This window comes from Zerene cesonia, chromosome 24 (assembly GCF_012273895.1).
Source record: "Zerene cesonia ecotype Mississippi chromosome 24, Zerene_cesonia_1.1, whole genome shotgun sequence".
NCBI lineage: Eukaryota > Metazoa > Arthropoda > Insecta > Lepidoptera > Pieridae > Zerene > Zerene cesonia.
This window is the reverse complement of record NC_052125.1, coordinates 263,019-279,412: the sequence shown is the minus strand read 5'-3', so window position 1 is coordinate 279,412 and position 16,394 is coordinate 263,019. Positions and strand designations below refer to the sequence as shown.

The following is a 16,394-nucleotide window of genomic DNA, read 5'->3' as shown; positions in this document are numbered from 1 at the left end:
TAATTTGATTCATTATCATATCAGCAACCATAATTAATTCTGACCTGAATTCTCGAATTTTTATGTCCGATGTTAAAAGTCGCTTGTGTCCCAAAAGTACTTTCTGCCGAAAGCTCGTCTGTAGCCAACCTAAAAACTGCTCTTCATTAACTGAAAATCGACGGAGAAAATCTGATGAAATCCACAAAAAAGACAACTAATTTCCGTCAGTCAGTCGCGTTCACATCTGAACCCGGTTCAGTCGACGTGTGATTTCCCATTTCCCAACGCTACAAGATGTTGGAACAGTTCGATGGTGCAGAGGTGGTCTCTCTGAGCGGAGGGGGGCGGAGGGAGGCGGAGGGAGGCGGAGGGGGCGGGGCTAGCAGTGGAACTGCTGCTGCGTGATGGCGGAGAGGTCCTTCATGAGCCCCTCGAGGTTCTGCATGTCGCGGTGCAGCCGCTCGGTGGAGCGCGACGGCGTGAGCGGCTCCAGCTCGGCGCCGCTGTGCGCCAGCGCGCCGCCTGCCGCCACCACGTCGCATTAGTTATTATAACATACCATCCATTTTCCTATTCCCCCATTTCCCAATTTCCCCTTTCCCACACTACCCATTCACCCATTTCCCCCGGATGCAAATGGTAAAGCTATGCTATGACGACATTTCATTTTTATTTTTTCTGTTCTATAAAATTTCCATGTATCTATATACATACATATATACATATCCATTTGAATGCTAATAAACTAAAAATTAAATATGTCTAGATAACTGCTAAACCGATTTGGACGAAATTGGATACAAACATTGTTTTAAACCTGGAATTCCAACGGGAACGGTACATCTCTGCGAGTTTTCTTTAAACATCGCAGGCAAAGCCGCGTGCGGAGAGTTAGCTACCTAGTCCATATGCAAAGACAGACAAAGAGGATAATGTAATTAATTGGAAAGCACACAAACGTAATGTCTGAAGCACTTTTATTAAGTGGGGAAATCTTGCATAGATCCCCCCGATCTCCAGGGAAGGAGCCGTGGGTTATGTCAGATTCCCACCGACCAAAACCCCACAAGGGGCCACGGGGGCCGGTCACCCCCCGGGGCCCCGGAAGAAGCACTTACCCAGCTGCAATCTATTCGGTATGTGTCCGGGGGAGGAGCTCGCGCTCTTCTTGTACGGGGACGTCTCCCGCACGCTGCCCGCTGGAAGCGAGGGGAAACGGTCGCATTAACCAACTGTGCTAAATGGAGGCGCATGTTGGATTGAGTGGGGATGTGTATTGTGTTTTGGTGAGGTTATAGATCGCTTGATGACACCTGCAATGAGGACTATTTTCCAATCTGGAATATCTGATATGGTGATTATTATAAATGCTTTTTTTCCATATTTATATAATACTAGCATTCCATCCGCGGCTTAGCCTGCATGGAATTAGATTATATCGCGCGACATGGTAAAGAGCCTATAGTCTTTCCCAAGCTCTAGACTATTTGTCAAAATTAGTTCAGGCGTGAAAGAATCTCACACGATTTTATGTTTGACAATAACTAACTTTCATACAAACTTTCATATTTCAATCTCTTCTACCCTTTTTTTTCGCGATAAAAAGAATTCTGTGTCCTTTCTCAAATCGGTTCAGTGGTTTAAGCGTGAAAGTGTAATAGACAGATAGATAAAGTTACTGTCGCATTTATAATATTAGCAGGTGTGATATGAGATGGGGAGTTAGCTTGGCATGTGTACGCAACTATGTGTGTATGTGTGTGTGTGTGTGTATCGATTTATCGAAATGGCGCGACGAGGTAATGTGGGAAGCGAACAAGTGTGTGAACAATATGTGTATATATATATATAGTTATGTAGGTAGGTATATAAGTGTATGTGTGTGTGTGTGCGTGCCGGCTCACCCTTGGAGTGCGAGGGCGTGCTGTGGTCGGACGCGTTGTCGAGCGCGAAGCTGTGCAGGCCGGCGGCGTGCGCGCGGCGCTGCAGCGAGCCGCCCGCGCTCGTCCCGACGCTACCGCCCGCACCGACGCTACCGCCCGCACCGACGCCGCCGCCCGGGCCCGTGCCGGCCTCGCTGCTCAGCGAGTCGCGGCTGTGGACACGTCAGACGGCAACTTAGTGCGCGTAATGTCCGCGTGTGTAGCATCCAAGTATGAATGCAGTATATGTACATGTGTATGTGAACGTGCATTGCTGTGTGTGTGTATGTGTAAGGTCAGCAATTCACTGAGAATTCACTGCATACAATGCATTTTCATTAAGCATCTCTTTATTCAACAGTCCCGTAAATATAGAAATTAGGCTCTCAATTGTCAATTGTCAAACTTGTCGGATGTATGAAATGATAGTACAGTCAGCAAAATACGACAGTGCCGTTTATCATAGAGACTAAGCTTAATTAAGTCAGTAAGTAGTGTGTGTAATGTGTACGGTCAGCAAATACAACAGCGGTGTTTATTATAGAGGCTAAGTTTCAAACTGAGTAGAATGAAAGGTACTGTCTGCTCCATGTGTCTGTGCTGAAAACCAGTGTTATGTAAAAGCTCAGCTCTTGCATGACATTAACTGAGTCCCTTTTGTCTGTAATAAACAAGCCGCACAGTGCACTGCTTTATTTTTTTTGTTTTTGTTAGTTGTTTTAAGTGTAATAGTTATTTTTTAATGTAGATATTAGTTTTAGTTGTAAATTATTTATAAAGATTTTTTTTTTTACTGAAGGTTTTTGTGTATGTGCGGTGCTGTTCATTTTATAGACAATAAATGTATTTCTTTCTTTCTTTCTTTCTAATTCAGTCACTAAAGTGTACTCAATCGAGGTTAGTAGTGTGTGTGTGTGTGTGTGTGTGTGTGTGTGTGTGTGTGTGTGTGTGTCTGTGCGCGTGCGACTCACTGCGTGTAGTGTCCGAGCGGCTCGTAGGCGACGTAGTGTCCGCGCTCGCGCGCGCTGAGCGCGGTCGCGTACACGTCGGCGCCCGCGCACGCGCTCAGCGGGCACGAGCTCGCGCCGCCTGCCGACCGTACATTTGACACTTCATTATTTAGTTATTTATTTATGGATAGTTATATCTTCAGATAATATATGAATAGACGCTCGTCTCGGCTCCGTCTGGATATCAAGATTCCTGTTTTATCCCAAGGGAGCATTTAATCGGGATTAAAATTATCCTACCACCCGAGTCAGCTGATACCCTGTCTGTATACCAAATTTCATCAATATCCGTTCAGTAATTTCAGCGTGATTGACGGACAAACATCCAAACAAACCAAGTGTCACATTTACAATATTATGATGTGTGCTGGAAATCAAAATAAGGAACCACTTAAATATTATTTGAAGGCGGTAAGAATGTACTACAATTCCGCACAACTATCCAGTTGATGCAGCCAGTTAATAACAAATCTCAGCCAGTCACAAGGCTCCCACACTCACTGTACGAAACACAGATAAATAATATTTTATGATACGTATATATACAGGCTTCACTTACATTAATACGATTCACATTCAAATTTAAAAAACATAGAGAAAGGAAGAGAAAAGAAGAGAAGAGAAGAGAAAACAAGAGACAGCGAGAGTACGTACAGGGCGCGGGCGGCGCGTGCAGCGACGCGAGGGAGGACTGCGCCGAGCTCAGCGGCGCCACCCCGCTCAGCAGCGGCGTGCTCTGCGAACATTGAAAATAAATATTTATTTCCTTGCCATAGACAGGCCTGTGGATTTCCTGGCATATTTCGCGTTCCTATGGGAATTCCGGGATAAACACTATATCCTCCTTCGGTCTCAAACTATCACTGTACCAAATTTCATTTAAACCGGTTGCGTGGCTTAGGCGTGGTATTGTTAAGTTGTTTTAAAAGATTTTTACTGTATGTTGATTTTTTGTTAATCTTTTAATTTGAGCCAGCGCTTCCTGAGACAATTTCAAACAAACTTACATTTTATAACTTTACAATAGATATCTAATATGACATACCTGATCGGGCATATGCCTCCGCCTCTCACACGTTGACGTGCAGCCCACGCCCATTCCGACCCCCACGCCCACTCCCATTCCTGTCATGGCTGAAATGTTGTAAAAAGTTAGTCAAATACACTTCAAACTATAGTTTTATAAAAATATCGTTATATCGTTAAAAAAAGATGGTATCTTATAATGGTTGCATGAGACAGTAATAAAAGAAAAATAATAAATAATGAAAATAAAAAAAATAATGAAATTAAATTTAAAAGTTGTGTGCCAGAAAACAGTCAAATAAAAAAAGCATTGAAGACCTAAATAAGACTGCGGCATATAATCGGGCAGGTCGCAGCGGTTGCAAAGCGGCGTTCGACACGCGTCGGAACCGCCCGAGCCCGCGCAAGATGGCGTGCGAGACTCTTAAAAAAAACAAATAAAAAGGAACAATATAAAAGGTGCATTAAAGAAAAAACAAAAAAAAATAGCTGGTTCTACACACAAAGACACAAAAACAATACACGCAATATAATGTCACATGTACCAAAAAACATGTTGTCTGGTTTTTTTCGGCTAATCTCCGGAACGGCTGGATCGGTTTCGATGGCAGATAGCACATAATAAGAGGAAACCATACATACAGGGAAACAATATTAGTATAAAAAAATCAAACAAGCATTACACAAAAGCATCTACGTTATATTCCTGTCCTCTCCCTCCCCCCCCCACTCACCGACATACGTGGGCACGTAGCGGCGGTCGAGCGAGGCGGGCGCGGCGCGTGCCGGCTCGTACTCGGCGGGCGGCGCGCGCAGCCCCGCGCCGCCCGCCAGCCCCGCGCCGCCCCCCAGCAGCCCCGCGCCGCCCAGCGCCGCCTCCGCGCTGCCCGCCGAGACTGCCGGACGGGTACAAATATATAATTATGCTTTGCACGCTTTAAACTCCAAGTAAAACCCCTCTCCCCCATTTTTCTATATTAATAAACATATAAACCTTGCTCTAATGTATTAAAAAATCCCCATAATTGAAAAGACTTAAAAAGATGTTACATAATCTTAAAGATATATATACAGACACACAGACGGCGGAAAGTTATATACGGTGTAGTGATAACTATTTACTAATAAAGAATTGTTAAAAATCGACCGTTTTGCCATCAGATATGAGACAAAAATTTAAATTCTACCCCGCCTATGGGTTTTTTACAAAAAAAAAAACAGATTAAAGAAAATTATTAAGAGAACTCAAAAAACACGTGTTTCGTAGTTAGAAAGGGGATTTTTTTTTAAATCAATAACTCTTCTTGAACAGCAAAAATAAAATTCCACATAGAGAATCAACCAAGCCCATAGATAGAACAGAAGAGAACCAACTCGTACTCTTACTGGCAGAGCTGTGCAAGCTCTTGTCCATGTGCTTCAGCTCCATTTGGTCGTGGTGTATCCAGAGGTCCGGCGGCTTGATGCCGGCCGACGCTGACGCCTTCTGGTACGTGCTGGAACATTGCAATGCAATTTGAATCTTCCGGTACTGTCTTGTAGCTTCAGAACATTATGTAGCATGGATAAGACACGTGTAAAATGCAGAATTTTCTTATTTCTAGGCATTTTCTTTACAACGGTAACTGGCTATTTGGTGTTAAAATTAATTAATCACGAGCATTTTGACGTGACAACGTCTTAAATTAGGTTGCGGCTCGGAGTCACTCATGAAAAAGGTAACGTTACGATGAGTCATCGAACTATGATCGGTCCTCCGCGCGCGCAGCACTAGAGAATTAGGCGCATTGAATCGGCGCGTGCTTGTGTCTCTGTCTCTGTCTTTTTAGTAAACAAAATATATATTCTATAGTTAAAATTTGTGCAATTCTTATTTTCATTCAATTCCTTGTTCCTATTGTACAATTTAATAATATTCATATCAATAAATATTCTACCGAGAAAAAGACGTTGTCACGTAAAATCTTCGCCCGTAAAACCGACTTTACAGGCAACCATTTTTTTTTCTATATATTGTTATCATGGAAAAACCTAGCGGAATCTAGTGTTGTGTGGGTCGGTGTGACGATATTGCAGTGTATTTTGGTCTAGTGCTGTTTGTAAGTGTTTTGAAGTGTGGTGAAAGATCGTGTAGTGAGATCTTAGGATAATCTTGTGTGCTTCTGTGATGAATATTACATAGTTGGGTGTAGTTTTATGTAGCGCGGTCAGATCTGGTAAATGGGGAGTGCTGTGTAGTGAGATGATAAGTGTTGGAGTTATAAAACACGAAGACTGTGTGATGTAAAGTAGGCGTAGTAAGATGTAGTGAGGTGGTAACGTACGAATGGTAATCTTGTGTGTAGACTTGGGTTGAGTAGTGTATATAATACTTGTGTAATTGTTTAGTTTTATGTAGGGTCTGATTTAGTAAAGTGGAATGTGTTGGTGTGATGAACCATGGTATGGTAAGAGGAGTATAGTGTAGTGTAGTTTAGTTTTATTATATTTGGTTTTAGAGTAGTAGTCTTGTGTGAAATCGCATAAAGTTTGGGCGGTTCAGTTTGCCGAATTCATCATTACAGTAGTCTTGTGTAACATTTGTCAATATTGTTTAGTGTAGTATAGAGATAGTTGTGTAATGTATTGTAGTGTAGTGTAGTGTAGTGTAGTGTAGTGCAGTGCACCTGGTGTCCGGCGAGAGCGGCGGCTGCGCGCGGCGGCAGCAGAGCGAGAGCGCGAGCGCGGCCGCGAGCGCGAGCACGGCGCACGCGCCGCCCGCGCTGGCCCACAGCCACGCCGACGTGGCCGACGCGAGCCCGGCGCCCTCGCCGCTCTCTGTCACCAGAGAGCTCGTGAGAAAAGGGCACGTGACGATAAAAGATAGCAACATCACCCTGCTTTACCTTGTCACGTTCTTAGATGGATGTGGGATAATCAAGTGGAGAAAAGGGAATATAAAAATAATGTGAAAGCCACTCATAAATGTCCAATGTACGCGATATTGGCAATCGATAGTCCAAACTAAAATTTACTGTGTCAACAATTTTAACCCGTCCCCATATTTTTGTTATAAAATATTGTTTTTTTCACTATAATTAGATAAGTAAAATATAATAAACTTCACATACAATAGCAATAATAAAACGTAACTTAATAATATAGTTCGCTGCTTCAGATCCGGCTCGAAGGACCACTAAGCCCTTGGAGGCTAAGTACAGTTAATGCACTTTCTTATACAGTCGAACGTCAATTGATTATGTTACAACACTTAACGATGCTTATATATTAAGTTTGCGGACACGTGGTGGCAATCAAAGCCTCCATTTAGCATGGATTATGCTGGTATTACTTGTTCGTACAACGATGATGACAAGGAAAACTGTGATAACGACCTGAGTGGTGATAACTCACCAAGTCCCGTAGTATAAGTGATGACGGGGCTAAAAGGACCCAAGCCCTTGCTGTTCCGCGCCTGTATCTTGAAGCTGTACGTGGTCCTGGCGCGCAGCCGATCCACGCGCGTCCTGGTCCGGTCGCCGACGACCGTGACCGCGGTCCACTCCTCCGCCGCGCCGGTCGTTGGACGCTGGACCGCGTACATTATCACGTAGCCTGGAGAGAAAAAATTATGGTAAACTGATTTTTTCGGCGGCGCGCAGCTCATGTGTGTGCGGGTGTAGGTGTGTGTGAGGGGTGCGGGGTGTGCGGTTGTGCGGGTGTGCGGGTGTGTCTGTGCGCGCTCACCGGTGATCCTGCCGTTGGGGCGGGCGGGCGGCGCCCAGGCGAGGTCTGCGGCGCGCGCGGCGGGCGCGGCGCGCAGCTCGTGTGTGTGCGGGGTGTGGGGTGTGCGGGTGTGCGGGTGTGCGGGTGTGTCTGTGCGCGCTCACCGGTGATCCTGCCGTTGGGGCGGGCGGGCGGCGCCCAGGCGAGGTCGGCGGCGCGCGCGGCGGGCGCGGCGGGCGCGGCGCGCAGCTCGCGCGGCGCGGAGCCGGGCGCCGCCTCCAGCGTCGTGTTGCTCGCCAGCATCGACCACGCCGACGAGCGCCCGCCTGACCGACCAACGAACGTTATTCCGACTATGTATATATCGCTGTTATATTGTAAACACTATTTAAATTTAATCTGAAACGCGAGATTTTAATCTGCCTATCCTATACAAGCACACAAGTATAGGTCTACCTCTAGTAAGCTCATTTCATTTGTAGAGAATTATAGATTATGTTGAAAATCTTATTCAAGTTGATGTCATTCATACTGAATTTAGCAAAGCTTTCGATAAAGTCAGTCACAAAATGCTTTGACAAAAGCTTAATGAGAACGCTATTGCTGAATGTTTGTTGAATTGGTTCAGGAAATATCTGAGTAATCGTCAATCATACGTTTGTAAACGGATATCAATCTTGTCAATCAATTCAGTGTATGTTGATGTGATGTCTGGTGTTCCCCAGGGGTCACATTTGGGGCTGCTATTATTTGTAGTATTTGTGAACGACACAATTAACTGCTTTCATAACTCAGCTTCATATCTTTATGCAGACGACCACAACATAATGCGACTAATTTTTGTCTCTTTTTTATATCATCACAACCTACAGCTTTTTTCTTACTCAGAAAGATTAAATTGTTCAAATTGGGCTTCCTAGATGACAGACGAAACTTTTGGATATGACGTTTTTACATAAAATGTTAAATAATGCGTTACAATGCAATATTGCAGATCAAGATTTCTCGACAGTTGGTGATATCGCAAGTTAGATTATATTCTGACGGTTTTTACAATATAACAGTAACGGATACACCTTTTTTTATAAAAAAAAAGGTAAAAGAAACATTTTCAACTACTTATATCAAAAAATAAACTGCCTTCAAATAGACAGAACTAGACCAAATGGGACTTTATGAAAATAGGCTAGGGAAATCTTCAAATTCAGTTCATAGTCAAAACTTTCAAAGGTAACCCAACCCTAAAAAGAAAAGAATTAGGTTATGCTTTTTTTCAGTTGGTAGAGAACAGACAATCACACATTCTCACAACTACTCCCCAAATGTAGCCAACTCACCCTTAATGAGCTTGACCGCAAACTCGTACGTGGTGTAGGGCCGCAAGTCGTCCAGCATGCAGTTGAGGTCGGTGACGTTGTACGTGCGCACGCGCCCGCCCGCCGCCCAGCGCACCACGTACCGCCGCCCGTCCGTCGCCAGCTGGCAAGGGGAAAGCGGCGGGATTTAAACACTCTTATCTATCTATCTTGGGGAGTTTAACGAAAAGCTAACGAAAAAAAATTCTTTGTTACGTAACAAAGTCTTATAGTAAAAAAAAATAACGTCAAAGTAGTATATAAATTGTTTTTTGTTTCCATAGGTAAAAGTACCTACACTTTAATATATTTTACAAAATATTTACTTTCAATAATATTGTGTGTAAAGATTACCTGTCCTTTGGGTAACGTTGGATCTGTCCAGTAAACAACTGCGGTCGTACCACTCAGCATTATAACCTGAAAACAATTAAAACACATTTTGAAAAAAAAGAAAGAAAGAAATAAATAAAATAAACAGCACCGCACATACAAAAAAAAAATCTCTATAAATAAATTTTTGAGATAATTTTGTTCACATATCGCACATGAAACATCCCGCGTGACATTTACCTTAAGTCCGACGGGCGGTATCAGCGGCGGTGTGTCCTCCGTCTCGTCGGTCTCATCCGGTTCATCGGTGTCCGCTTCGTCCGGTTCGTCCGGTTCGTCGTCCGGCGACGACGTCCTGGTGCGGACGGTCGCGTACACAGCTGGACCTAAGCCCAGCGCGTTGCTGGCGCGGAGGGATATCACGTACTCGGAGTTTGATTCTGGAAGATGGATAATTTTTCTATATCTATATATATAAAATTCTCGTGTCACAGTTTTCGTTGCCATACTCCTCCGAAACGGCTTGACCGATTCCTCTGAAATTTGGTAAGCATATTGGGTAGGTCTGAGAATCGGCCAACATCTATTTTTTATCCCGATATTCCCACGGGATACGGACTTACGCGGGTGAAACCGCGGGGCGCAGCTAGTATATATATATATTAATAGAATGAAAGAACCAATATTCTTTATACGCTCAGACAAGTATAGAACACATAAATGTACAAGCAACGATATAAAGAGAAATCTTACAAGAAGGTAAAAAATATGTTGCAGCTACAGTTTTCGCCCGTAGTACATATATAGCTATAGCCCACTTCAATAAATGGGGTATGTAACACTGAAAGAATTTTTCAAATCGCTACTGGTCCCATTCCTGAGATTCCTAACAAACAAGCAAATTAACTTTTCAGCTCTATAATATTAGTATAGATTATTTTTAGTTAACTATTTGATTGATATCCATCCGATCGTTTAATATAACACCCATACCCCCCCCCCCCATATCCCTCTCCCTTCACTCACCAAGGCCGCGTATGACGTAGGAGGTCCTGTGCACGGGCAGCTCCCGCGAGTGGTCGTCGGGCACGCCGAGCCCCCAGCCCAGCCACCAGCCGCGCGCCGCGCTGCCGCCCTCGCCCGCCGCGCCCCACCACACCGAGATCCAGTCGCGCCCGGCGCGGGCTGCGAACCGTGTTTACACGTACAATAGGAGAGAAACAAAGGAAATATAAACTTTATCTATAACTAGCTGCGCCCCGCGGTTTCACCCGCGTAATTTCGTATCCCGTAGAAATATCGGGATAAAAAAATAGCCTATATTATGTGTTTCCAGTTGTCCAGTTGTCTACGTACCAAATTTCATGCAATCGGTTCAGTAGTTTTTGCGTGAAAGAGCAACAAACACACACACATCCTTACAATCTTTCGCATTTATAATATTAGTAGGATAGGATAGTAGGAAGTAGAATAGGATATAGTCTAAACTGGCCCGGGAACGGGCTGCCGCCGAGGGGGTCGCGGACGTATATTAACCAGCTCCCGTTACCCCTTCATGAAAGCGGTTCGTCGGAATACAGTGGGGTTTTAGTCGGTAAGAATCCGACATAATCCGTGGATTATGAAGGAGCCGTGGCTCCTTTTCCCCGGGGGCCGTGGGTATCTATGTAAGATTTCCCCACAAATAAAAAAAAAAAGGATAGGATATAGTAGGATGTCATTCGTTCCCCCTCAGAGAGTGATTAGCGATAGGCGAAAAATTTAATTACTTAGTGCTTAAGTCATCTTAAAAAGACCATTAAATTAAACCTTAGCGGTTATAACCACATGGTGGAATCAAAAAAAAATTGTTAAATGTATTCAATATTGTAAAGGCATTTAATGTATTAAAACTAACATTATTCGATAAGTTTTCTTTTCATTTATTTTATACGCCATTAAAATCTATTCTCACTTGGCGTATACGATTATAAGAATTCATAAGATTCAAGGCCGCATTTCGTATCTAGCGATAAAACGCCAATTTTAATTTCAATTTTCACGAAATTTCTTATCAAACGGCACAGATAAGCAATCTGTAACAGCACACAGCACACAGCACACAACACACAGCAGGCGGCGGCTTACCGGTGAGCGGCGGCGGCAGCGCGGGCACGGCGGTGTCGGCGCGCGGCTGCCCCGCCGTCGCGGCGCTCACCCACTCGCTGAACGGGCCCGAGCCGTTCGCGTTCAGCGCGCATATGCGGATCTGCGGTAGCCGATGGATTGCCGTCCTCATCATCATCGTCATCATCATCATTATCATCATCATCATTAACATCATCATCATCATCATCATCATTTTTAACAGTAATTTAAATAATAATGCCAATGACGTATCAAAGGAATAGACAAGTTTTACATCAATAATATTCTATTTTATAACTGTAACATGAAACAGTCATGAAACCGACATCTGCCTTTTAATTGCCATTTTTAGGCAGTTTTTTTATCGTTTTTTTTTTTTTTGCTTACTTGATTGCAATTCAGAAATACCAATGGCAATATAACAAGATGAGGTTCACAGTGTTTCTTGGATAGAAAATAACCTGATAAGTAGCGGATGGTTCCAGATTGGTGAGATCCGCTCGTCTCGCATCCGCGGGCGTGGTCAAGGAATCAGCCCGTCTCCGGTTGGCCCCGCTGGCCCCGCTGGCCCCACCGGGCGCGCTGCTGGCCCCGCCCGGGCCGGCCGGGGCGCCCCCGCTCACGAGGCGATAGCGTATTTTGTACCCGGTGAGGGGCCCACCGTGCGTGCGGGCGGGGGGAGCCTCCCAACGCACTTGGATTGACTGTGTATAACATTTATTTTATAAGTTGAGCTTTGTTTGCATAACACAGCATTTTATTTTATAAAAAAAATTGCATAAAATAAAAATACATAGATAAATAGCTTTAATGTAATCAGACTACTTGTAAAATTTGTATCGCAAAAAGCATTTGATAAATATTATATATGGTTTACTTAGAAATCCATTTTTTATAAAAATAACGCTTTTTTATGTATTTTGCCTGATGTGTGTCAAGTTAAAATGCAAATACAATAACTTAAGCGTTTATTAATTCGTTTGAATATATATGCATAACGTCACAATACAGCATGGCTCCAATTCTCAGTTTGATCGCATAGTTGGATGCTTTTTAGAAGTGTGTATGTGTGTGTGTATGTGTCTTCAAAAGTTTAATGAAAGTCTAACATAGTAGATTATTAAGAAACAGGGGATAGATTACGTGAGTTGGGTTTTGAGATAGGGAGAAGTTAGAAGACGTGACTTTTGATGTTTTGAAAGCGGAAAGAGTCTGCGACAGCCAAAGATTGAAACAAAAATCTCTTACTATTTATTTTAATTGAGTTGAAATTACAATAAATTATATTAAAGATAATTGTCTATCCTATTCGTCGATTGAATAATGAGTTACTTGAGCTGCTGTATATATGGGCGGTTGCATGAGTGTGTTGTCAATCGATTGGTGCTGCTTGTGTATGTGAGTGTACGGACGTGGGGGACGTGTGTGGGCTGTGTGTGTGTGTACGGACGTGGGGGATGTGTGCGGGTGTGCGGGTGTGCGGGAGGTGCGGGCGCGCACTCACGGTGTGCGAGGCGGGCAGCGCGGTGAGGTTGCGCGGCGGCGCGGCGGGCGGCGCGGCGGGCGTGCGCACGGGCCGCTCGGCGGACGCGGCGCCGCCCGCCGCCGCCACGCGCACGCGGTAGCGCCCGCCCGCGCGCAGCCCGCCCAGCGCGCACGAGCCCGCCCCCGCCCCCGCGCCCGCGCCGCACCACTCGCTCTGCTCGCGCCCGCTCTCCACCTGCGGACGCGACAACCGTATAGTCTCCTTCGATATCAGCGGGAGTCCCCCAGGGAGCTTCATTCGGCCAATGATTTTTCAATTTGTTTTTGTTTGTAAGGCTAATGTTTAGCATTAGCTCGATCGATTTAAATGCTACCATTAAGAGATTATATATGACTTATAATATATTAAATCAAAGGTACATGTTATACTAGTTCTATCGCAAAAAGCATAAATCCTGTTAAACTTTAAAGTGGAAAAGTATCCTCTTGTATAAAATTTAATCATGATTCATTATAGGAAGCCCACTTGTAGTCGGTCAGTCATTCGGCAACTATTTTTTTATATTTTAACAATAATATAATATAAATTATTCTAAATTAGTTTTATTAAAAATTTTGAGTCAGTCAGTCATTACGTCACTTTTTTATCTTTTTTATGAAGATAAGTTACAATACTTTCCAACTCAGCGCCCCAACTCAACTAACCTCAGTATAATACACCGCATACTTGCTCGGCGGCGTGGCTGCGTCCGCCGGCGGCGACCAGCTCACCTTCACCGAGTGGGGCCCCGTGGCCTCCACGCGCACGTCCACCGGGGGCCCGTACAGCAGCTCCTCCGCCGGCGTCTTCACTTCCAACGCCTGGAAGTTTTCATACACATAATCAGCGTTAAATTCTGGATCGACTGTCTATGTGCGAATGACACTTCACATTGCACTAGTATTATAAAAGTGAAAGTTGGTTTGTTTAGATGTTTGTCCGGCAATTACACTGAAAATACTTTCAAAAAATTTTAAGCTGTCTTGGGTGATAGGATACTATTTCTCCCAATTAAATGCTTCCTTGGGATAAAACAGGAATCTTGATGTCCGAGCGTTTATTGTGTGTATGAATGATGTCAATTATCATTCTAAATGAAGATATTTTAGCTTAACCGTAGTTTACATGACATGACATACAAATGGACTAAGCCCACAAGGGCTTAGTCCATTTCAGATTTACTGGTCCTTCAAGCTGGATCTAAGTCAGCGACCTATGGATAGGTAACTCGCAATTTTTATAACTATCTCACATTTTCTTTTAATCTCTTATACACTATTGTCTTTGTGATCCTAAAACAATACCCCCCCCCCCTTTATCACTCCACACGCCTCCCACTCACCGCAGTGGGCGGAGACACTGCGTTCTGCGTGTAGGCTCGCGCGGTGAACTCGTAGGGTGTGTCGGGTTGCAGCGATGGGATGTTCATCTCGTGCCTCGAGCCAGCGCCGCGGGACACGCGCTCACTGGAAATATGATAAATAACTTACGCGGGCGAAACCGCGGGGCGCAGCTAGTATATCATAAATTCATTTTCATAGGCACATATATAGGTACACTTGAAGCAAGTCTATATCATAACATTAGTTACATTAATTATAGATAGAGTCAAAGTACACAAGTACAATTAAGTATGTTTAAATTTTTGTAAAAAAAAATATATATATATATATATATATGAGAAATTAATAGGTTTTACGTGATTTCTTAATTCCCCTCTAAAAAAAATTGAAATATCATTGAATTCAACCATGAAGATAATAATTTCTAGTGCAAATATAAAAAATACCTTCACAAATGGAAAAGTAAAAATGAAAATTACTTTAGTTTAATCTAAGTTACACTGCGAAAAATCTGGATGAAAGTTAGTATTCCTATATTCACTTACCGCTCACTCCCTTTGACCTTATAGAACACAGCGTATCCAGTTATTTCCTCAATCTTATGCTCCGGCTCTTCCCAGCTCAATGTCACGAATCTGTGCTTTACAATAACCGCCCTTAAGTTTATAGGCGCAGAGACCACACTCGCGTTGCCTTCAACCTCACTATCCATTCCTTGAGCAGCGTGAAACAAGTCATTTGAATTTAAATAATCGTCGTACTCTAAATCGGGCTCTGATGTATACGCAGATGACGTTTCACCTAGATCAAGATCTTCTGTAGGATCTAAATCTAGGTCTGAAGTTAGAAGGCTGTTAAAAATGTCATGTGGTGTGCTTGGGGGGTCGGGGGCTGAAAATTAAAACTGGATAACAATAAAGTTTGTAATGAAGGAAATAAAAATGAATAAAAACAATAATAATGATAAATGGCAAAAAAGGGGATAAAAATAAATAACGGAGATGTTCGTAAATAATGAAGGACTGTGCAAATGTGTTAGTGCTGTGTATTTTAATATGTAAACACATTGCGTTGTCTTATAATATTCACTGCATCAAGCATACATTTCAAAACTCGAAAATTTATATGCAATCCACACAGTATTTTCATTCATTTAATTGACCTAAGAGGAAATTATCACTTTTACATTTGATTAATATGAAACGTCTTATATTAATTAATCGTAATTGCGGGATTTTCGTTAAAACCATTTAAAAAATTTAAATAGAAAAAATGTTCTGAAAGGGAAAGAAACTTATTTATTCTTTAAAATTTTCAGTGTTTATTAATTGCATTAGATACTATAGAAATTTAAATAATGTAACATTACCATTCTCTGGCAACACCAAGAGACGCAGCGCGGCCGTGCTGGTGCCGGCCGGTGAGGAGGCGAAGCACTGGAACACGCCTGCGTCCTCCGGCAGCACGCCCTGGATGCGCAGGGAGCTGCTGCAATGTGGGGTGTCCCACAGGGGTCATGTTTGAGACCTTTGCTATTGCTTATGTGTGTTCATGGGAATATTTGATTTTGATGAAATAACATTATTTCTGACTCTGTTCTCCATAATACATGGCACAACCATAAGAATAAAAACCGGTATTTTAATTAAAACTTATATATATGTAAGGCTTATGGGTACACAGGTCCAATAGGCAGAGGCCTTCTTGAGAGTTTGAGTCTGTTTTCGGACAAATTCGTATGAATAAATCTAATCTTAACTTATTTTAACACATACCCATCAACCATAGCTATATCGTGGTTATTTGGCGACAAGGGTTCCCCGTCCTTCAGCCACGTGACCCTGGGCGGCGGTTTGCCCTTAACCTCGCAGGCCAAGCGCGAGTCGCCACGCCTTCGCGCGCGCACCATATCGCCCTCTGGTAACGTTACTCGGGGAACGCTCTGTAATGTTTAAATTGCTTCTTGTGTCATATTTTCTTACGTATATCCTACGAATAAGAATACTCTAGAAGTGTAATCTCATACAATTGCCGCTTCGATTTTGATTCCATCTACGCAAACAAAT

The 16,394-nt window shown here is 43.4% G+C and overlaps 1 protein-coding gene across 1 annotated transcript in view; it reads right to left on the bottom strand.

Annotated features, from left to right (window-relative positions):
• Positions 1-341: 341 nt before the first annotated feature.
• LOC119836334 (neogenin) overlaps positions 342-16,394 on the bottom strand; it is an 87,909-nt gene continuing 71,856 nt past the window's right edge. The window contains exons 9-32 of the mRNA XM_038361635.1: positions 16,104-16,270; positions 15,698-15,816; positions 14,874-15,219; positions 14,328-14,451; positions 13,651-13,806; positions 12,965-13,180; positions 11,922-12,164; positions 11,461-11,581; positions 10,360-10,518; positions 9,574-9,773; positions 9,355-9,420; positions 8,983-9,124; positions 7,810-7,971; positions 7,334-7,534; positions 6,607-6,757; positions 5,321-5,436; positions 4,675-4,836; positions 4,259-4,363; positions 3,960-4,048; positions 3,569-3,650; positions 2,876-2,993; positions 1,887-2,077; positions 1,101-1,181; positions 342-504 (exon numbers count right to left, since the gene is read on the bottom strand). Of these exons, the coding sequence (XP_038217563.1) occupies positions 362-504; positions 1,101-1,181; positions 1,887-2,077; positions 2,876-2,993; positions 3,569-3,650; positions 3,960-4,048; positions 4,259-4,363; positions 4,675-4,836; positions 5,321-5,436; positions 6,607-6,757; positions 7,334-7,534; positions 7,810-7,971; positions 8,983-9,124; positions 9,355-9,420; positions 9,574-9,773; positions 10,360-10,518; positions 11,461-11,581; positions 11,922-12,164; positions 12,965-13,180; positions 13,651-13,806; positions 14,328-14,451; positions 14,874-15,219; positions 15,698-15,816; positions 16,104-16,270 (3,660 nt within the window). The 3' untranslated portion in view covers positions 342-361. The remainder of the gene's footprint in view (positions 505-1,100; positions 1,182-1,886; positions 2,078-2,875; positions 2,994-3,568; positions 3,651-3,959; positions 4,049-4,258; positions 4,364-4,674; positions 4,837-5,320; positions 5,437-6,606; positions 6,758-7,333; positions 7,535-7,809; positions 7,972-8,982; positions 9,125-9,354; positions 9,421-9,573; positions 9,774-10,359; positions 10,519-11,460; positions 11,582-11,921; positions 12,165-12,964; positions 13,181-13,650; positions 13,807-14,327; positions 14,452-14,873; positions 15,220-15,697; positions 15,817-16,103; positions 16,271-16,394) is intronic.